The sequence below is a fragment of the Geospiza fortis genome, unplaced genomic scaffold (assembly GCF_000277835.1).
Source record: "Geospiza fortis unplaced genomic scaffold, GeoFor_1.0 scaffold12, whole genome shotgun sequence".
Classification (NCBI taxonomy): Eukaryota; Metazoa; Chordata; class Aves; order Passeriformes; family Thraupidae; genus Geospiza; species Geospiza fortis.
In genome coordinates, this window is record NW_005054323.1 from 4,279,929 (window position 1) to 4,302,607 (window position 22,679).

At 37.3% G+C, this 22,679-nt stretch overlaps 1 protein-coding gene across 1 annotated transcript in view; it reads right to left on the reverse strand.

Annotated features, from left to right (window-relative positions):
* The window catches only part of ADAMTSL1 (ADAMTS like 1), a 179,912-nt gene that overhangs the window by 143,195 nt on the left and 14,038 nt on the right, over window positions 1-22,679 (reverse strand). The window contains exons 3-4 of the mRNA XM_031056859.1: window positions 19,719-19,846; window positions 7,203-7,248 (exon numbers count right to left, since the gene is read on the reverse strand). Of these exons, the coding sequence (XP_030912719.1) occupies window positions 7,203-7,248; window positions 19,719-19,846 (174 nt within the window). The remainder of the gene's footprint in view (window positions 1-7,202; window positions 7,249-19,718; window positions 19,847-22,679) is intronic.

Here is a 22,679-nt window from a genome sequence, read left to right on the forward strand (position 1 = left end):
TCCTGAATCCTAAATTTACCTGAAGGCATTGGAGATCTCTTTCCTTCAGGAAGAATCTTTTCTTCTGCTTAAAAAAGCACAAGTACTTGCATGTTCATGTATCATGCCTACACAAGCTGTATAATATATTTTTATGCCAAAATGGACAGTGTTGAGAAAATCTGTGGTCTGAATTCTGAACATTTCTCATTTTTAGAAGGAGGTCACTGAGACTGAAAATATAGGAACGGCACAAAACTTAGCACATCCACTTTTTTTTTTCAACTTAAATTACTATTTTTCGTTTGTATTATATGTCAGTGGAGATCAGAGCCTCTTTGTGCTGACATTTGTGCAAACATATGATCAAAGCCTGATATAAGTTCTCAGCCTATAAATAAATATTCTATCTGCTGAAACAGAAGATAAGGTAAAACCAGTGGGTTTTTTTGCATATATTTTCAAGAAAATTGCTATTTTCTTCTAAACATTTTGCACACCTTTAGATAAGGCCACTTGCTGTTCTGAGGTAGTCTTGCTGTGCCTTATTTCTGCTGGCTCCTGGACAAGATAAACTATATACTAACTCCAAAAAGTTTTCTTGAAAAAAATCAGCCTGCTTTTGGTACTTGCATGATGGTTTAGGGGAAGGGGACCCTCTATGGCTAGCAGTGCTCCATTGGCCTGAGTGAAGTTACATATTGGTGCAGCTAAGGGTCTGATTCTGGGAGCTGTGTAACAGTATGCAGCTTGTCTACCTGCACAACAGATTGACAGGCACTTTGAGACAGCCAGAAGTCATGGGCCAAGTCAGTGTAGCAGTGAGCACGAGGTAGTGCATCTCTGCATGGGCTATGTTGCTCTGTGAGGAATTTAGCTAACCACATCTACATGGCCTGTGTTTGGCCTGGAGCATGTGGCAGCCCTGGTACCTGGCCATAAAACTACTACAGTCATGCTTCAGGTTATTCCAATTTTGGTACTATAGCCAGGTCTGAACAGTTTTGTTTTCCTTTGGAAAATATCTATGGGCCCCTGCAGATATGAGGAACTGCTGCCATTGCACTCCTTGAAGAATCAGAAAGAACTAATAAACGTGAAAGTTTCATCTAGATCCATTTATCTTCAAACTTCCTATTCACGAAGACCTTTCAGGGATGAAAAAAATCCAGTGAATAGGAAACAACTGTTCCTCCTTTAATTCTGTGAGTCCTAGGTGGGTCTTTTATGGCTTTTAGCTCACAAAGGTTCATGAGATATTACTGAAACACTGAGCCTGCACTGGATACCTATAATCCCTATTCATCCAGTCAAGTCAAGATTTCCTGTACGGCAATGAAAATATGTATAATTTTAAAGGTGATCAGAAACCCCTTTGATCTGTGAAACACATTTTAAAGTGTACACAGGAGTTTCATCCTCACATCTTAGGCATGTAATATGGTCCATATTATTATGGCTTCATTTTCTTCCTCGCATCGATTTTCTTTTTTTTTTTTAAACCTGACCTCCTATTTTACCCTATTGTAATTCATAAGGTCCATGGAGTTTTGCCATGTTTGAATCCCATTCAAAACAATTTCCATTAATCAACAATCCAGTGGAAAAGATAAGATGAATCCCAGATGTCCCTTGATGGTGATAGGTAGATCAGATTTCACAGGACAAAAGAGGGTCAGACTTTTTAAAGTTTACTTTGTGGGTGAAATGTAGAAGATCCTATCTAAGCAGCAATAGGTGGAAACAGTTGAGGAACTTTAAAACAGTTTACAATATATGTGCTTGTATATTTGCAGAGGCCAAGAATGATTTACTATACCTGGAGCTCTTCCTCTGTACAAAAAATGACTAACAACTGGACTACCCTGCGCAGCATCTGACAGAACAGCTTATTGAACCAGTTCCATGAAGTACTCACGGTGTTGCAGCTGCGCCAATTTCCCTACCAAGAAAGAAAACCTGAAGTCCTCAAGTAGGGGCTTGTCTAAGGCCAAATAAGAACTTTAGATAAAAACACAGGGACTTAGGAGATCTAGCGATTTAAGAGACACTTCACTCAGCCTTGAAGCCTTGTTGAGTGCCCTGCTTGAATTACCTTTTTTGCAGCCAGATTTTTCAATAGTCTACTCCCATGAACTTAGAAATAACTTAGGGTCATACTAAGTTGCTTAGATTGAGAGGGGCTCATACGAAAGCTTTCTCTTAGAACCCCAACACATTGTAATATCTGACAGAGATAAGCTTGAGAAAAATAATAGGAACAAAGAAAATGGGGAAATATCAGCAAATAAACATGGCATGGAGATGAGAGCTAAAACTCTCAGTGAGCTATAAATGCAAAGTTCCATTAACATTTGTCATTACAAATATTTATAAAATAATTTTTTCACCAAAATAATGTCTTTTTTGGAAGTATGATCCCATTTTGGCAAAGAGTTCAATATGCAGCCTTCTGTGTAATTTTAATTTTTTTTTTGTCCATCTCTTTTAAATAATAAAACAAGCATTTAAATTAGATACAGTAAGTTTAATTTCAGCATGAAAACTTCCAAGAACTTCAGTCAAAAACTAATATACATACATAATATTAAAGCATACTTTCCTAAAGGCATTGAGGGTGCCATATTACCAAAGAGCTCAAAAATGAGCTGTTCAAATTAAAAAAAACCAATAATTGTCAGAAATACTGAATTTAAAACTCTTATTTACCCAGAGTCCTGACAAGTCATGAAATATTACTGTAAGGGAAGCAATTCAGGTTATTTGGGCAACAAAGTTTCTTTTTACATTCACATTAACTGGACACAGTGTGGGGTTTTTGTTCTATTTTTTAATTGTCACAGATTCACCGTTCTGCTTGCTGAAAAGATTGCAAATCCAGACATCCAAGCTTCTATCATTTGCTGGATACTAAAAGCACTTGTTTCCAAGTATGAAGAAATAATTTCTAGATGACACACTGAGGTTTTAAAATGCAGCCAATCAGAAATAAGATGGAAGTTATTAAAATCTGGTAGTTTGAAGAACAGACTGTAGTCACAATAAATTATCTGAGTTTAGAAGAATTTTCAATTCAAAAGTAAATTTACATAAAACAAATTGTGTGCCTATAATTTGCTTAATATGTTTTTTATGTTTTACTGCAAAATGTAAATTGGGAGGTTTGATTCCAAAATGGCATTTCAGTCACCACTGGGTAGAAAAATTAAACTCCACTAATCATTCTTGTAGGTCTGATAACATCTTCTTGGTGATGATACTTCTCATACACATAAGCCAGTGCTTCTGAGAATTATGTACTTATATGGAAGTTTAGGTTTGACATTTTCCAGGCTGGGGTTTAGAGCATGGAAAGAAGATTGTGTTATTTTGTAGAAAGTAAGATGAACAACACTGGTACTGGTGTATACAAAATGCAGCATGAGCTGATAAGAAACAGGGATGGAAGTAGCTTGTCTGAATGCAAGCCAGAAAATGGGGGATGATATTACAGCTGGTACTTCAGCCAAGTGAAGAAAGTGAGGTATATATTAAAACAGTTGCAGGTGGTGTTTACAAGCTTTGGTGGCCTGACTAATGGGATCTGCGATCTACAAATTTTAACTTAGGCTTAACAGAAACCTTGTTGAAGGAGCTAGTAATGTTGTGTAGCTTCAGTGTCGGTCTTCTTTTTTTCCTTTTTCTTTCCCTTCTTTTTTTTTTTTTGATTCAGAAAGCAATGCAATGAATGGAAAAATATCAGCGAAAATAAAAGTATTTTCAGTCACAAGAAGAATTCTTATAATTGAGAAGAAGGCATAAAGGCAGTATATATTCCAACAAACATCCTTCAGAGTGATTTTCATGTAAATGAAGGGAAGAGAAAGCAGAAGACAGCAGAGGGGCAGAAGGACTATAAAAGAGAAAGGGCATATGAGGTGGTATGACAGCTTGGTATAAAAGCTGGAGAGCACCTGGCAACCAATAATGCACATAGAAGAAGGAAAAAAGGAGTGTGCTAGCTTAAGAAAAAAAAAAAGGAAAGAGAATAAGTAAAAAAATCGTACTCAGAGTTTGGAGTTATATTTGTTTATTTTGCATAATGTTCAGTACAACAACCCAGATAGTTGCAAAAACATGTTTTCATTGCATTCAGACTGATTTTCTAAAGAAAAACAAATTACTCCCTCTCTCCCTCCCATGATTATATTCTAAAATGGCTGGAAATATGCTTAAGTCCATGTGAATAAAAATAAGAAAAAAAGCAGATGCAATTCAACCCTAAATCATCTTCAGATTCTCTCATTCCTTCTTTTACTATTTACACATGTGGCTTTATACCCATAATCCTTCCAGTTTCTGATCATCAACAGACAATGCAAGTGGCAAATATACTGAACTGGATTTACTGTTTTAAGGATTGTTCAGAAGCTTTATAGACGCAGAAGTCTTTATAGACTTTCAGACGCAGTATCAGTCTTTGCTACAGCCTTTATTATGCAAAATTATTCAGCACCTATAGAATAATTAATATTGGTAAATGAGACAACAGGCATGCCATTCTTTCCCCTTGCCTCTCTTTCTTTATCTCATTTTTTCCCCTTCTGTAATTTAATTTTGGGATGAATTAAAACCAGCTGTAACAAAATCTTGCAAATGATGGTGCCTATAAAATGTATTCATTGCCAGACTCCAAAACCATTCTTCCAATTCTCCAATTTCACATTTCAAATAATTTGCTTTTAATATATATTACTACCCATTCTTTCCTGCAAGAGGAGGATCATTAAAAAAACACATCAGTTCACAGAAAGGCAGCTTGCAAAAAACAAAAGTACTGGTTATTTTATGAAATAAAATAGTGGTCACTTTATCATTTCTCAAGCAATGCACAAGATAATGGTAATGAAAGCTTGGAATGGGGGGATTTGATCTCTTTTGCCTTCAAAGACTATCATGTAACAGATGAAAACATAGGTCTCATGAGCCTCTAATTTCTATTTTCTTCATTTTCAGTGTCTTTTTGGATGAAATCTTGAAAGGCAAAATCTGAGTTAACAAAAATACACACAATATTGTGGATTTTTTCTAGTGCAGAATTTCACAAGCTTCATTAAGCTATGAGCTTAATGAACTGTTTTCCAGATTTAATTTGTGTGTTTGCAGAAAAAAATTGTGTATGTAGATCCAATTTGTGTGTGTGTGGAGACAAAAAAGTAGACTTCATTAATGACAAAGTACATGATTTAATTTTTTGCTTTACTATTCTGAAAAAGACAAAGCATATTTCAGTGTTACAGCTGCACAATTCAGTAACAGAATGGATTTTAGAGATGCAAGTCTGGGGTTCCTAGATAGCTTAGATTTACACTGCACAAGCCATTCTTTACGGTCCCCCCCAAAACAGTTTGAAATCATTAAACCAGTCCTGGCTCTTCATATTTCAGAGGAAAAACTGCCACTGATTTCAGCACAGTAAAGCTGAAAGCTTGAAGGCTTCATTTTGGATTATTTAGTATGAAATAATTGAGTTCTGCAGCTGTATGCCTCACTTCTATAGTCAGTATTGCCAAATAAAAGATACGTAAAGGAATTGCCTGACAAAACTATGCAAGGTTTTATTTTGAAGGAAAACTGTTCAGGTGCACATTTGCAAAGCAGAACCTAAGCTAAAAATAACATCTAAAGAAATATTCCTTGTCCTGGAAACAGTGATTCCAAAATAAGGGTTACAACCCACCTAAAGCCCCAGCCTTTCATCAGAGTGATCCAGGAACATAATGGCAGGAGAGCAGGATGTACTCTGTCTCACTGCTCTTAACATACACAAGGGCAGATCAGACACAGAAAGACCCAATGTGCATGCAGTGCCTAACCAAAATAAAACAAATGGGTTTCACTGTCGTCCAATTATTCTTTTAATTAGCCTTTAGCAGTATCTCTTTGTTTCTTCCCTTTTTTCTTTTTTTTTTTTTTTTTTTGTGTCATAGGGCAGAGGTATGGTCTGCAACTTGACTAGCAAAAATCAAACTTCCCATTCCTTACACAGATGTAGCGTAGCCGAAATTCCTCAGAGGAAAATTGGACTGCTAATCTGCCAGCAAATCTATTTATTAACTACACCAGTTGCTGTCAGCTAGGGAAGGTGAAGGTTAGACTGATGAGATATTTCAGGAACTCAAATGATACAATCTGAAAAAATTTCGGAGGAATCACAGAATTACAGAATATTCTGCATTGGAAGGGGCTCACAGGGATTATCAAAGCACAGCTCCTAAAGAACTGAGAGAAATTTTACTGTATAGGAGACTACAGCTCAGATAGAAGCAGATTTTTCATTATGAACTGTGGTCTATTGAAGAAAAGATAAGCTAAATATGAGCAAATCTATTTCGTTTTTTTTTAAAGTTAAACTTTTAAACTTTTTAAACAAAGCATGTATTGAAAGGCTTCTGAATATGTCCCTATCAGACATAAGAAAGCTTGGCCTGGTGTACGTTTGATTTCATTTTCCATCTTTACTGGTAAAACTGACATTTCTCCATGTAACTTGAGAGCCTTTACTATTCTTGGCACCCAATAAAACTTTCCATATGAAAGCCTCTATTTCAATTTTCAACAGTGAAAACACACTTTCACTTTGTTGAGACAGAAGTTGAAGTTTCTTACTTTATTGTATTGAAAACTATATTTGCCACATATTAAAAAAACCAGCAAGAGCCTTTGGAAATGCCTAAACACTGATACAGGCTATGTAAAACTGCTTTTCTGAGACACACAACAGAATTAAAATGCTGTGAGGGCAGAAGTGAACAGAAATATACAGAATCATAGAATCGCAGATCTTCTACCAACTTGTCTTCAATTCTTAACAGCTTTATCCTCCAGCCTGACAGACTACCCATCGTGAACCAGCTGGTTACCAAAGCCCTACTGGGAACACAAGATGTCTTGATTCTGCAAGAGAGGTTGTAAAGAGCAACCCTGAAGTTTCACTGACTCTCTATTTATGAGGGCTGTGAATGCAATCCTTTCCAGACAGTTTTAGCATCAGGCTATGCCATAATCTCTCCACATTTCAAGAAACTGGCAAAGGTTTGCCCATGGTTTTGGGTTCTGTGGTATGAAAACAGTTTAGATAGCTACAAGATTCTCACTATCACTTCACCAGATTATCTGCAGTAATATGGACATGATTATCATATGAGATGAATTGTATCACATCCAAGCTATATTTCACTTACCACATTGCTGCATGTTCTGTACCGGATGTTTCGCCCTTCACAGGTCCTGCGTCCAAAAATTAAAAACAAAACCAAAACCATTAATAGCTGAATATAAAAAGCCAACAAATAATGTTTACTGTGTCATTAACTTCCCCATATGTATTTTTAATCACCTACACCCCTACCAGGCCTCTTCCCCAAAGTAAAAGGTTATCTGTCCCTATTTGTTGTGGTGCGTGCGCGGTTTTTAGTTTCTGATTTAGTTGATGAAATCTACAACTCCTTAGTTTCCTACCTTTGCTTTAAAAATTACTTTCTAGAAGGTAGCATCAGCTTGTAAATGGCATTAGAAGTGAGAATACAGACTTTAGCTGAAAAACATCTAAATGACTTGAATAATGTCTTGCGTCTCCATGCAATTCCTAATGATTTCACAAGGGCATAGCTCTGTGTCTACTGGGGCGCACACTCTAACACTGGCACAGTCTGAGCAGGCAGGCTTTGTCTTCTGGGGAACAACTGGGCTCTGGGATGAAGGAACTATGCCTGCAGCAGCATGTACTCAAAGTATAGTTTGGGTTTGAAGGGGCCATCTACTTCCAACACCACTGTCATTGACAGGGACACCTTTCACTAGACCAGATTGCTCAGAGCCCAGTTCAGCCTGGCCTTGAACATTTTCAGGGATGGGACACCCAAAGCTTCTCCTGACAACTTGTTTCAGCGCCTGACCACTCTCACATAAAAAAAAACCCAAAAAACAAAAAAACAAAAAACCAAAAAAAACCCCAAAAAAACCCCCCAAACTTACACATACTCTCATTCAGTTTAGATTCCCCCTCTTTCAGGCTAGTGTGACATAGCTTTTTCCCACTTTGATATGAGGGAAGAGGGAGAGCATAAAGCTTCCCCTCAATTCACTGGTGCAGAACAGCATTCAAAGAGCAGCTGGGCCCAGTGAGGTCAAGGAGAGCACATAGACTGATGTGTGCTCTCCATGGTTCTCCTCCTTTTGTCCCACAGCAGACCCATACCAGCCCTGATGCTGGCAGGGTTCCTAAAAGAAAGCTCAATAGCCAGGTACCTTTTTAGCACTCAGCAGCATGTACTCTGAGCATCTGACCTTAGGTGAAGCTTCACGTATTTTATGAGTCCAGACGGTATACTCTGCCGAGGCCCTCATGCAAATCAGAATGCAGTTTGGCTTTTAAAATGTATCTTTCAAAAGAATAGAATTCCTAACATTTTTAATTTCTTGATTTCACTACTTTCCCCCTCCCCCGTTCTTTTTTTTTGGCCACAACTTAACAAGCACACATTCCTTCAGGAATAAATGCCTGCCAAGCCTGATTCTTAAAATTCAAACCATTTTGAACTATCCAAGGGAAAGCACAGCATCATCTGCACTGATTTTTCTTCACTTAAAAAAAATTATTTTTAAAGCAGAGAAACTTTTCTCATACTGAGTTAACTCTAAAATTAATTGAACAAGTTTCTTTAAGTTATTGAAGTCATCCTCTCTGTCTTCATTATCCACAAGATTAATGGTGAAATTCATCCAGTAGTCATTTATACACCGCAGTTGTCTAAATGACCATAAGAGGAGACAAACAAGTAAATAAATTTCATCATATTTTCACAATAAATCTAAGTGGAAAGATAACACTTTCTGTTGTGTAGCATTTGGCATATAAAAATTATATTAAAAGCATAACAGAAATATCACTAATCACTATCATTATCACTAATTCAGTGATTTTGTAGCATTGTATATTTAACTTCAATGAATTCTGATCTCAACCATGCACAGAAGTGAAAAATGTACACAGTGTACCCAGCAGTAGAAAAAAATTGGTTTGGTCAGTACAATAACAAAAATTATATTCATAATAGACTACGAAATAAAAACCCCAACTATAAAACCCAGTAACAACAACAAAACACTCAAGCAACACTCCCACCCACACTATTCCAGTCATTCCTTAGCAATATAGGCAAGCTTGGAAAAATACTGTGGAAACCTGTTTATATTGCATTCAATAAAGGTACTTTGTTAATGACAGATACTAAATAAAGAAGTAAATTATGTAGAATGGAGGCAGACCTAGTGCAGGCCTCATTTACCACACTGAATAGCTTGTTCATCAGGGTTGATACCTGCCCCATGTGTCTTTCAGAAATGCCACACAAACCATCAAACATTACTTTGCTTGACACAGACTTGCTATTAGCACAATTTCAATTACTGTAACTGATTAATCTTAAAACCACTGAACTTCTAGGAAAACTTTAGCTTCCCTTCTATCATTTGCCTCTCAGTATCTTCTTCTTTTCATTGTTTCTTCATATTATCTGTTTTGAAATAAAAAAAAACCTACTTACTTTTCACTTATTTTCTGTGTCAGGGAAAACAATAGGTTCTTTCATTAGATATATGAAAAAACAATTATTCCATTATTTTCTTCCATTTTTCTTCTTCTGGCTAATGGCCAGGGATGTTCAGATAAAATGAGCAATTCTGGATGCAGCTAGAGCTCTTATGATTCATGAAGACTAGGAAACACTCTTTGAAAATTGCCCTTGTTTCCTCAGAAAGAACATTCTTTGGAGCTTGGTTGTTTAAACTCAGTAGTTTCCCAGTTATCACCCATCAGCCAAAAGCAGGTAACAGCTTTCAGCCTCACATGATATATTTTCACAATAGATTTGCATAGTAGTTTATGTTTCAGATCTACCCTACCTCAGGACAGTATTTCAGATTCTCTTAAGCACAAGCAACTACCTTGGAATTCAAACTCATGGGATTTGCACGTACATCTCAGCATGGGCACTGTGCAGAATTCCACAGCACTGAGCCTTCAGCATGCAAGGAAGGATCATGGCAGACTACTGAGCCCATGTTGTGAGATACAGTCATCATTTATCCTCTGATCTCTTCAGGATATAAATGGCAACTGCTACCAACAAGGAGTACACACAGCCAGCAGGAAAACTCAGAAGTCAACCGATATGCCAAGTTCATCCAGAAGAGCAGAGAAAGAGTGGGAGAAGTAAGCAGTACTTCAGCTGCCTCTGTTATCTACACCGCAGGGGATTGTTCAGTCGAAAAAGGTAGCTGAGGGTTTGGCTTGACAGGGAATTATTATAATGTGAATATGAAAGAAAAGCAAGCTGTTGGGAATCATGTTTCATTCCTTAAACTTACTCACTTGTTTCCAGTAAAGTTTCTGAAAGAGGTTAACAACTTTTAATATATTAAAATATTCTCTTCTCTTAATGTAAACAACCCAAACCCCTGGTATTTATTTCTCCAGGTTCCAGTTTGTAGATGGACTTAGTTCAAGTCCCCCCCTCAAAGGCCTCAAGTAGATGTGTATTTGTGCTTAGCTAGAGTTAGAAGCCTTGCAAAAATCCATGCCAGAATGAACAGCAACCCCCTGCCAAAGCTGCCTTTATCAGTAATTACCAAAGACTATGAAGAGATTTTCAGAGAAGGACCTCATCAACTCCTGCCACTCTCAGCAGTCATCAGAGTTTGAATTGCTTTACTTGAGAAACAAGTCTGCACATAAACAAGCAACTATGAGCCATGGGTGGGTTATTTTTGTGCATATGAATTTCGATACAGCTATTCACTACAGGGTCTGGAAGTTGATGCAATGTTGAATAATCTCCACTACTTTTTTTTTTTCACACTCCTTGATAGACACTTTTCTGGGACAGATTCTGGTTTCTGCATTGTACTTGTGAGATAAATATGCTGTGGGTCTGTCTTTTCCCATGAGATCTAAGTCTGGCTGTGGCATGAAGCCAGGCTACACACATGGGGGTAACATCATCTTGCATCTCCCTTTCTTCACACTGTTGCTCTCAGCTCTTTCCCAAATCTGGCACAGTGTTATGACCTCCTGTCATCCTCAATACAATTTGTTTGTGCTTCTCTGAGGAATAGTCAGTCTCTTTTACTCACCAAGCATACCCTTTTCCTGTAAAGGAATTGAGAAGGAGGGCCCTGAACACCAAATTGTTGTTACGAACAAGAAAGACGCATCAGGACTGAATTGACTTTAAGAAGTTTACCTTTTGAAACTATTTGGTTGGGTCTGCTAAACTCATGTCTAAATGACTCAGTTGACAATAATTTGCAAAGAATTTAAAAGATTTTTCCACATCCTTTTGTTCACATGATGCCTTAAGTTTTAGCTTTCATATTTTCCAGATTCTGTACTGCATTAGTATACAACTCTGAACTCCATATAAAGTGTTAGCAAGTTCTCACAGTTTAGTCAGACAAAAAATGCTTTTCCAGCCTGGGAACCAAGGACACCTTTGCAGCCTCAGGCCCAAAAAGTGTCAACAACAGCAAACTGAGGAGAGCAGTCTGGGAGGATGGGACTTCATAACCTGAAGCTGTAATTGGGCAATTAACCCTAATATGTAAATGGACCAAAACTTATAAAAGTGTGAAAACTCGTGACTCATGACCAGCTGTCCATCTTGGATGTAGTCATGGCTGGGCTCTTGTATGGCCCAAGGTGTATTCTTTGAAGGCATTTTTAATAAATACTTTTATTCCTTTAACAATGTCTAGCCTCTGTTCTAGGTAGCCTCTAAAGGCATCACACAAGCACTTTCCTGCCACCGTGGATTGTTGAGATACACTGGTACATTTTGCCATGCATCTGTAGAAGTCTTTCATTCTCTGTGTTTAGAAAACTGTCTTCTACAAGTTTCTGCATGTTGAAATGTGAAATACAGGAAGAGTTACATAAATAGTTAACTTTGAGACAATAAAAGTGGGCATGGATGCACAAGCCAAATTTCCCTGGCAGGTTTAATTATAGATCATACAAATACTCTTACTTCTACAATCAAAAAGATAAACAACCAGGAAAATACCAACTTCAGTCACTACACACAGAGAATCAGCAAGGCAAATAAAAACATATATAGTGATCTGGGGCCACAAAAGGCCAACTTTTTTCATAAATAATGTTTTCCACAACCTTGGTATTAGGCAATCAATAATTCTGATGTAACTGCTGTTATTATACTTAGCATCAGTGGCCCCATGTGCACCTCATGAGGCTCAAGAAGGCCAAGCACAAGATCCTGCATGGCAGCAATCTCCACTATAAGTAAAGACTGAGTGATGAATTGACCAAGAGCAGAGAAGGGGTTGGGGATACTGGTGGATGAAAAATTAAATATCAGCTGACAATGTGCACTTGCAGTCCAGGAAGCCAATTTTATCCTGGGCTGCATAGAGGGGAGTGCAGCCACCAGGTCAAGGGGATGATTCTCTCCCTCCACTGCGCTCTCATGAGACCCCATCTTGGTCACTGGAGTGCTCTGTTCAGGTCTGTGTCCCCAACAACAGACAGAACCTGAGCTATGCAAGCATATGCAGGTCACAAAAATAATTAATGGGCTGAAACACCTCTCCTATGAAGAAAGATTGGGAATGTAAATGTTACAGATGGGTTCACAAGGGTAAAGTTGTGTTTAACTAAATTTCCTTATGTAACACGACCAGCCATCTCATTGACTAGTAGATGTATTTTTATTAGAATTCAGCAAAGCTTTTGATACAGTTTGCATGGTATCCTTCTGGTAAGTTTTTATTTTCAAGTTTTTCTTTGTCTTATTCCAAGTCACTGATTGTTGTTTTCTAAGTAACAGCTGGCATTAAATACTATGCCCTAAACTCACAAAAATATGACTGGCTAGTTCACTTAAAATAACAAAAACACAATTTAAGAAAAAAATGGAAAATACAAAGAAAAAACTGGTCAGGTGCTTTCAGGGTACTGTTCACTTTCAGCAGTTAGTCCCACATCTATTTTCATCACCACAGTATTTTTTATTTTCTTAATAATATTTTAAGAAGTGTCTTTAACTTTAGATTTGCACATATAACATGTATTGCAGATATACAGAAAGCAATTACTGTTGTGAATGTTTTTCACAATGCAAGGAAGGCAGAAAAGCAAAAATTAAAAAAAAAAAGCCTTTCAGTAAAACAAGGATGAGATGTCTCTTCACATTCCAAGTGGAAATAACTACAATATAAAATCTTACCTGTTTTGCTATATCACAAATATACCATATAGAACACAATGCAGGCCCAAAAGTACTAACATCCCAAATCTGAACGCTCTAGAAATTGGAGCAGGATCCAGGTTTTGCAGCTGGTCTTTATAAAACAAATGTGCTGAACAGGATTGCAAGCTCTCCCTTCTCTGAGGAAGTTTGCACCAACATCTAAATCATCTGTGTTAACCCCCATCCACTGAAATTTCTTATGTACAATCTAGTGCTCCGGTCTTTAGAGAATCACATAAGTTTCTTACTGGAATTAAGGCTTACAAAAACTCTACATCATGTCAAGGTCTGACTGATTTAATTCTTTTTAAGTTCAGGAAGAGATTTATTGAAAGACTTATGAATAGCCAAGAGCTCTTCCAGTGAACCTGGACATATAAACAGCATATAACCTGAGCGAGGTCTTCACAGACATTTTTGTTTCGTAGGCCACTTCTCAATAGGGAGATGCATTTATGGAGCCCATATCCATCACTCACCTGTAACTGCAGTGCTGATTACTGTTCGTTCTACTACACGCTAGTTTTTCACCCACACACCAACACATAACATCTCTGTGTCAGGTCTAACAAGGGGTTCCATAGGAAAACTACTCTAGGAAAGCATTTTCTACAATTTTAAGATATTTCAGTGAGGCACTGAAGCCAGAAATGAAGACAGCCAGCACTGTGTGTCTGACTGGTTTTCTGAAGACCATCAGCAGTCACTCCACAGATTACAATGCTGATTTACATTGTGTGAAATTTGCAGCTTCTTATACTGCTGACATGTTGACTCAGGCTGCTTGCTGCTTCTGCCATTAGAAAGAGTTAGAGCTGTAATCTCTCTCAAAAAATTTGGAATAATTTCTTCATCACATGCAACCAGAGAATGGTTTCAAAATTCTCATAATTACAGTTTTCACTAATCACAGAGTAAATAGAATAATAAATTCCTTTTAAAATGCTGCTAGGGGGCACAGAGTTAACTAGAAGTACTTACAAACTTAAGAAACTAAAAATTTCTTCTGGCTATTTGGAATCATACACTATATTATGGAGGATGTCCTTTACAGAGTAAACAATCTAGAAGTATCAACTGAAGCAGAAAAAACCCCAGCAATTCAGGTATCCTGAGGGTCTTTGAAAGAAGCAATATACTACACTAGTATACAGATACAGGGTTTTATACAAGGTAATGAGAAACATCCTCCTAAATAATTTCATAGTGCAAGTCACCTAAGAATTTTATGACATCGACTGTACTCTTCATGAGTGACGTGGTATGCTTCAACAGAATGCCATTTATTTTTGGGGATGTATTCAAAAACTTTGATGCATTTGTGCACAAGTATTTTGCTCTTTATTCCACAGACCTTAAACTAGAAAAGGGCTTATTCTCAAGCATTTAAACTTGATCATTTTGACCAATATAGGAACATTTAATAAATGTTCAAAAGCCTAATCTGGTTTATTTAGTAGCGCCAGGATAGACAAGACCACATTTATATCATTACACAGTAATTACAGTAATATATGTTAGCTTCTATCTGTCAAAGAAGCAACCCCCAACCTACATAACTGCACCATTGTAATTTTCACTCAGAAAGTTTAAAGGACCTTTTATCAGTGTTAGATGTGAAAAATTACAGAATCTCTGGGAATCAAAGCCCCTGAGACAGATGACTCTGTCAACGCAGCCGGAAAATAAGGGTCACAGCCACTTGCTGGGACTACATTCTAAATTCAGTTGTGAAGCAGCAACAGTAGCCAGTATTTTGATATCAAATTGTATACAGATGAAAGTTAAAAAAGTATCTTTTCAAATATGCACTATTTGATGTATCCTGTTTTCAATGCTAGTCAGAAATGTTATTAATGGTTTCTTATTCACTTATTTAACTTTGAACTAACATGAATAAGATGCATCTATTCCACCACCGTCTGACAAAACCATTTGATGTTGGATTTTTAAATCAACAATATATGTGATCAAAATTAGAAAATATTACTCCTTAATGAAAAAAATCTAATTTATTTTAGGCTCTTTCTGTCTTATGAGAAATGCACACATCATAAAATAGACCTAATTTTAGCTAATTTAGCTAGTTTACTAAACCTGACCTTCAAAAATATGTCTCGGTTGTTATTTCATGAACCAAGTCAAACGACAATAAAGCTGAGAGTCATTTATGCAGATTTACTGTTTTCACTCTGCAGAATGCAACAGCAACGTGCTGAACAACTAAGCAAGTGAATCACTTAATATAACTTAGCAGGCCAAACTAGCAGAAAGGCTATTTCATATTTCTGGTTCCCTTGCATTACCAAAAGGCAGTCATCAGATGAAGAAAGAAAGGGAGGTATTTCAAAAGGAGAGAGAAATATGTTCCAGTAAGTGACACAGACAGTATGAAGCACAAGAACAAAGCTGGGATTAACTCTCTCACGTTTGTTCCATCTTTTTCATTTGTGCTTTTCTTCATTTGTTTGTTTTGTCCTATTGTTGTTTTCATTTTTGTTTTTTTCTTTTTAATCTCAGACACTTTTATACTGAGGGAAATTTTTCATGAAAATGTTAATGCTGATTTTCTTCTGCTACCAAACATAAACGCCTCACTTAATGGTGGAAAACCTCCACTCTATTCAGAAGTTTACACATTATTTCTGAGATAAAGGTGATGATATCAAATTCTGGCCCTTGAGCTCAGCTTCAGTAACCTTGGGACTCCATAACTATCTCAGTGCTCTGCTTCATGTTTTTTCATCAACAGAAGCAACAGTAATGACAGGTTTCTATACACTTTAATGAATAGACCACATATCTACTATATGCAAAACCAGTTTGCAAATCTCTAGGACACGCTTATCTTTTGCTACATGCAGCCCAACTTTAAAAGAAAGTGATGGTGAATTTGGAAGATGATGGGAAAAAGAATCACAATTATCTTCTTGCCAAGCCTAGACAGAGCAAAATGGTATCACTATTACTGTAGTACTCAGCAATATGTAAAGTACAATTCCAGAAAACACAGAATATTTTTAGATCAGTATGGGTGAACAAATGAATAAGAGAATTAATAATTTCTTTTACAATTTGAACATGTATCCCAGTACAAGAAATAAATACACATGAATTTCAGATATCTAATTCAGATATTTATTATTATTCTGTTTGAGTTTGCTTGAATCAATACAGACACATATTAAAACTTGAATGGAAGATATCTGAGTTATTATCAATCTCTTTGCTAGAAGACAAATGCCAGCAGTGCTGGGCAATCAACTCTTACTTGCTGCAACAAATAAGTGTTGGATTCTAAGCAGGAGGGCAAAGCCCATAATGCAATGCCTCTCTACATGTACTTCCATAAACTCTGTATCCAAAGCAGCCAATACCTAATAAAACTTGGCTCCCTGTAGAAGATAAAGTGCTGGTAGTTTGGCCCCTCAAGAAAAATAGGAGAGGTCTATGGTTCTCCCCTGTACAAGTTTCCATGAGTAGCGCTGCATGGCAGGTCATAAAAAAAAAAAAAAGGGAAACAGAAGGGCAAATCATTCTAAAATGATAAAAATACTTATCCCTCTACCTAATATATAATTAGTCAAGGAGGTTCACCTTCAAGTGAGTTGAGGTAAAACCCAGTAACATTTAAAGGGGGTCTGTCCTTTTGCGTAAATAAGAACAATATCAGAAGTTATAAAGAGTTAATGTGAATAAAGAGCATGAAAACCATAATCCTTTGAGTTTTGGTAGTCTAATTTATAAAACTTTATTTTCCTGGGGTTCCTTCTGCCCTTGGAGTGACCCAGTGCTTGCTGTCAGCATGAGGACATGAAATTGACTTGGGCTGACAGCCCCTGTCTGCTTGTGTGACTGGCATGTGTATTTATATCACTAGCATAATGTCCTTAGCATAATCAGAAACAGTTGTTCTAATGAAATGTACTGCTAAACAGCCACTACCCTGAAATTTTTGCTATTTAAAACACAAGAATACAGAAATTTTCACTAACACTTTCCATTCTTTCATCACAGCTGTGAAGGACTAACGAAAAACATGTTCCCAAAACAAACAACACAAGCACGAACATAACTTTGGCAAATAAAAGCTGGAAAGAAAGCTGGTTTCCTTTATTTAGCTATATATATTAATGGTGTTTAGGAATGGGCAATTAGTCTTTGCATTTTTTCAAAGCTGATGTACCAAGCTCTCTCTATTCATGTGATGCTCTGAAAGTCATCTCATATAGAACTAAAAGATACAAGGCATTATAAACATTCCTCCCAGGATGAGAAATATTTAGGATTAATTTGTTCCAATTTGTTCTAAATGTGTTGCCAGTTTTCATTTGCCAGAAGAATCTACTATATTCCTTCAAGCTGCAGTGAAATTACAACAAATAAACTGTACGGACCAAGAAATTGTCCCTCAGAGATGAACATTCTGGTCAAGCCTTGACAGCTCTAAAGTACCCCTGCGAACAGGATTATTTGGAAACCTTTGATGAGCTCCTTTACCTTGCTCCCTCTCTGACTTAGGAGCTTAAAATGCTTGCTTAGCAGAAAAATTAATAATTTAAACCCTTTACTTAACTAACAATTGCACATAGACCAGGAAAAATGAAAAACTATTGCACATTTGAGAGAATGCTAATTCCAGGATAAAAGTTACTATTTATGATTTATTGCTACTGGCTACCAAAAGCCACACACCTAATTAACTCCCCACTTCCTATCCCAGAAATTGGAAGTTTCCATGTCTGAATGGGTCATAGTTTGTGGTTGGTTTCTTAAGGCAGGAAGCATTGCTTGTGTCCTGCAGGGACAGTAGTAATGTTGTGTTATTTATGATGTTATTCCCTGTTCCACTCATTAAGCTTCAGGGTCGTCCTGAACAGCACAAGAGTCAAAGGGAGTCCAGAAGAAATTATTTTTACTCACACTGTCACATATTGTGACAACTGCTACTACTATTTGGAACTCCAAGATTTGCCCTCTAGAACCTACAGACACAGTTCTCATGAGGGAGGAAAGAAAGCACCTATTGCTCAGAGTCCCCAGATCTCCTGGTACCTCTGGGTTCACGTTTACATTAAAATAACATTTTGATGGTAATTTTTTTTAAGTATGGAAAATGATATACTGTGATTAAAATTAAGTTCCTGTCTCCAAAATTTCAGATTTTGAGGAGAATGCAGAATCACAACTGGCCATGAAACTAACAAGGTATTAGAATCTGGTCCCACATTTAAAATCAATTTTTTTTTTTATCCACGGGAATGCAATAGCAAAGTACTAGTTTTCCACTTATTTCAACAGATGCCTTTGCCTATCTTTTCTTCCAGCAGATTTTTGCACACAGTCAACTCAATAAATGGGGCTACTAAGAGACTGTTCAGAGATAAAGCTAAAATACACAATATCCTATTCTGGTGTTATGTTCAATGCCTTTTGCTGTTTCCTGTCTTCACTAAACAACATCACATATTAAAGTGTCAGACAGAGGAAATTATTTGGACTGTATGGCCGCTGTTTGTTATATTAACATCAGTTTTACAAGCACATGAATAAAAATATGAAAGAAAGTAAGCAGGATGGAAAATTGTATTAGATTTTTTTATCCTACAATATATAAGGTATCAGAAATGGCGATAAGCCAGAAAGGTTGGGTCTGGAGTTTCCCTTCATATTATTTATCAGAAATCTGTTAATATTTATCACATATACCATGTTTACTGCAGGTAAATTTTTTCCTAAAGTAGATAGAAATAATATTTGCTAGAAATATTTTGCAGATAAAACTTACATAAAGTACAGAGTGGAAAAGATGTCAAATGAGTTGTTCTTTTTCCATTGCAAGCTAGTAACTGGGTAGAAATAAAATCTCAGATGCCTGACTGAGTACCCACAATTCACCTTTGTACCAGATCATTTTATCTCTGTTAGGAGGGGCCTTGCTGGTATTGAATACTTGCTACCTGAAATTCAATTTGCAAGATATCCTTTATAGGACTGTTACTCTTTCTTATATAGCTCAGGATGCCTCATTTGATTAATGTGTTGCTTTTATAGTCAGGGTGGCTGAGACTGTGGGGTACTAAATGCAGTGAATAATCTGTATTCTGGTACGAGCGCATGACAACTCTTACTGCTTAAATGGTGATAGTGGAGGGAAGTTCAACTTCGGGAGCTGGCAGCCTTTTAAGCTGTCCAGACCACTTTTTTATCTCCATGGATTCTTGCTTTATTTTAAAGCGCGTTTCCTTATCAAGCACATTGGCTGCTTGCCCAAATTAAAAAAAAACCCAAAACATTACCAAAAATTTTTGACAATGAGGTGGAAATTTCAATGTAGGTCAAGACTTCCACTGATTACTTCTTATGGTTTGGCATGTATAAGTAGTTGAATTTTTCCATCAATAAAGTAAAAAACATTCAGCCCCTTACTTGCTGCTCAGGCAGCGTCGCAGTGAGTACGAAGCCCCTCCTCCACAGGTGCGCGAGCATTCGCTCCACGAGCCCCAGGCATCCCACAGCGAGTCTCGGTCTTCTTCCGAGCGAGCTGTTCTGGAGCTCTGAGAAGAGGGAAAAGGAAAAAAAAAGAAATCAGGAAAGAACATTTAAGCATCAAAACTTCTGCTGCTAGTTTAACCTTTCTTTTTGCTGGATATAATTTTGGTTATTAAAAGTACCGAATAAATTGAATAAATCTGTTCCTCTCTGGCATGCCTACTGGTTGACAACAGTCTCTTAGTAGTGAATGGTGAATGAATTCACTTTCATCTTTTGAATATCCTACTTCATCTCAGTTTGAGGCTAGTGAAGACTGCTCTAAGACAGCTCTTTGAACAACAGTGAGACAAAGGATCTTTTCTGATTACGAAATGGAGTATTATAGACATGAGACACTGTGCTCTGAAGTTTTGCTGCTGTGTTAGAAGCTATGAAAAGGCATATTGAAAGGAACCTTCCAAAATGCTCCTAAGGAAAAACTGAAACACAACACAGTGAATCAACGTGCTAAAAAGGCATTATATATAATCACTTTCATGCACTTACCATAAGGAATTTGAACTATCATCGCTTCTCTGTCTAAAGGTCTATGAAACTTGCTGACAAAGTTTCCCTGTTTCATCCCTACTGTTTGCTAGTTTAAAGAAGAAAATGCACATTCCCTGAAAAGCAGAAATTACCAACATCAGAATGTTGGTCATAAGCATATACGTCATAAACATGTAGCAGTACCTGTCTCAAATAACGCAGTCATAGCTATATTCAGCATTTCATTTTCATTCATGCAAATGCACTGCAGAAACATAGATTTGTAAGGACACAAATTATTTAACCATATAGATAGATATTGTCCCTAGTGGGCAATGTGGTTTTGCTGGAAAAACTGACTCATCTAACAATGTTGCACCAAAAATGCCTGTGTCTGATGGAGATAGGCAGCGTTCTTCTTCAAAACTTGTGCTATGGGCCAGCACCTGGTAAATAGTAGTTCTAACTGCACTTGAAATTAATGAGAGAGAAAAACAAGGACATGAGCGAGACTTTAAAGGTACACTTAAACAGAAAAACATCAGCAAGCATCACTGCTGGCCCATTACAGCAGGCAGCTTTAGCTTTCATAGCATCACAGAAGATACTGAGTTGGAAAACACCCATCAGAATCATCAAGTCCAACTCCTGGCCCTGCGCTGGCCACCCCAAGAGTCACACCATGTGCCTGAGTGCATTGTCCAAACACTTCTTGAACTCTGTCAGGCTGGTGCTGGGACCACTTCCCTAGGAAGCCTCTTAGAGTGTTCAAATATCCTGTCAGTGAAAACCACTTCTGGATATCCAATCCAAATCTCCTCCTCCTCCTGACAGCTTCAGGCCATTCCCTGAGGTGCTGTCACTGTCACCCAGAGAGGGGCTCAGTGCCTGCCCCTCCCCTGTCCCTCACAAGGAAGTTGTAACTGCAATGAGGTCTGTTCTCAGTCTCCTGTTCTCCAGGCTGAACAGTCCAAGTGACCTCAGCTGCTCCTCACATGGCTTCTCTTTGAGGCCCTTCACCGTCTTTGTTGTACTCTTTTGGAGCTCTCTAACAGTTTAAAGTCTTTCTCATATTGTGGCACCCAAAAACTGCCCTCAGCACTCAAGGTGAGACCACTCCAGCTCAGAGCAGAGCAGGAAAATCTTGCCCAGCTGACAATGCTGTGCCATCAGCCAGGACCTCCTGTTTGTTGGCAACATAAAGGGATTATTTGAGACACAGAGACAACTCAACACTGAAATAATTTCGCCTTCAGTAAAGCTGAGTAGTAGTAAAGAAATATGGTGAAATATACCATCCCTGAATAATTTTATTCATGAATAAAAAAGAAAATTAATTCAGTTTGTGAGAGATAATTTGGGGCCTGTCTAATGAGTGTGTAACAATTATTTGACACACTCATTTTATCTTAGCTTTATTAAAAAAAAAAAACACAACAAAAAACCCCACAGCAATTGCAAAGGTAAATGTAAAACTTAAAGTTTCATAAGCAATCAGATTCTGATTATGACTATATGTGACTCAGTCTCTAGATTTACATTGGAGATAGAAGACATAACAACTTACTGAGGTTATTTCATCCGACTGCTTTTTGAAGAGTAATTTTTATAAAGTAAAAATATTTACAATTTTATTCTCTTAAAATAAAAATACATGTTGGTGCTTCCAGTTTATAGGAAAACAAATAACTTCAAACTGCAGATGGGTGCATGACCTGATCATTCACCCTTGGTTGAAAGTTCAAAAACATAATTTAAGAGGGTTACAAGGTAAACTCACGTGAACTAAGTACTCTTACCCCACCACATGTGACAGGCATCAGCACAGCTAGACATTCTGTGGGTCCAAGTTCTTCTGACATAAATTGTGATCCTACCCAGAGGAGATCTGTGAGCCTATTACTTGCATTCCAAAATTTGCTCTAAGACCTATATATTCCCAGAAAACATGTGATCTCAACCTGGAACAGGCTCCAAGTTTTCTTTTAACAAGTGGAATAAACATAATTCATCTCAACGCCATCCACGTTTAATGTTAAAGAAAGTAGAGTGTTTTCCTTCCTGTGAGTTAAGATTGAGCTTGAAGTTCTAGCAATACCCAAAATGTCGTTTCAAATCAGAAAACAACTGCCCATTACAGATTTATTCCAGCTTTGAAGGAGATGTACACAATTACTAGCTAAGAATTCATTGTCTAGCATAGATTTTTCAAAAGTAGTTTTTACAAGTGCTACCCACTTTTGTCGAAATGGACTAAAGATCTTTAAAGTAGCAGTCAAGAGTTCTGCAGTGGAAGAACTCCTACAAAACTTCTTTAAAGCCCTGAAGTTCCTGTCATAAATAGTAAAGAGAAGGAAAAAAAAACCG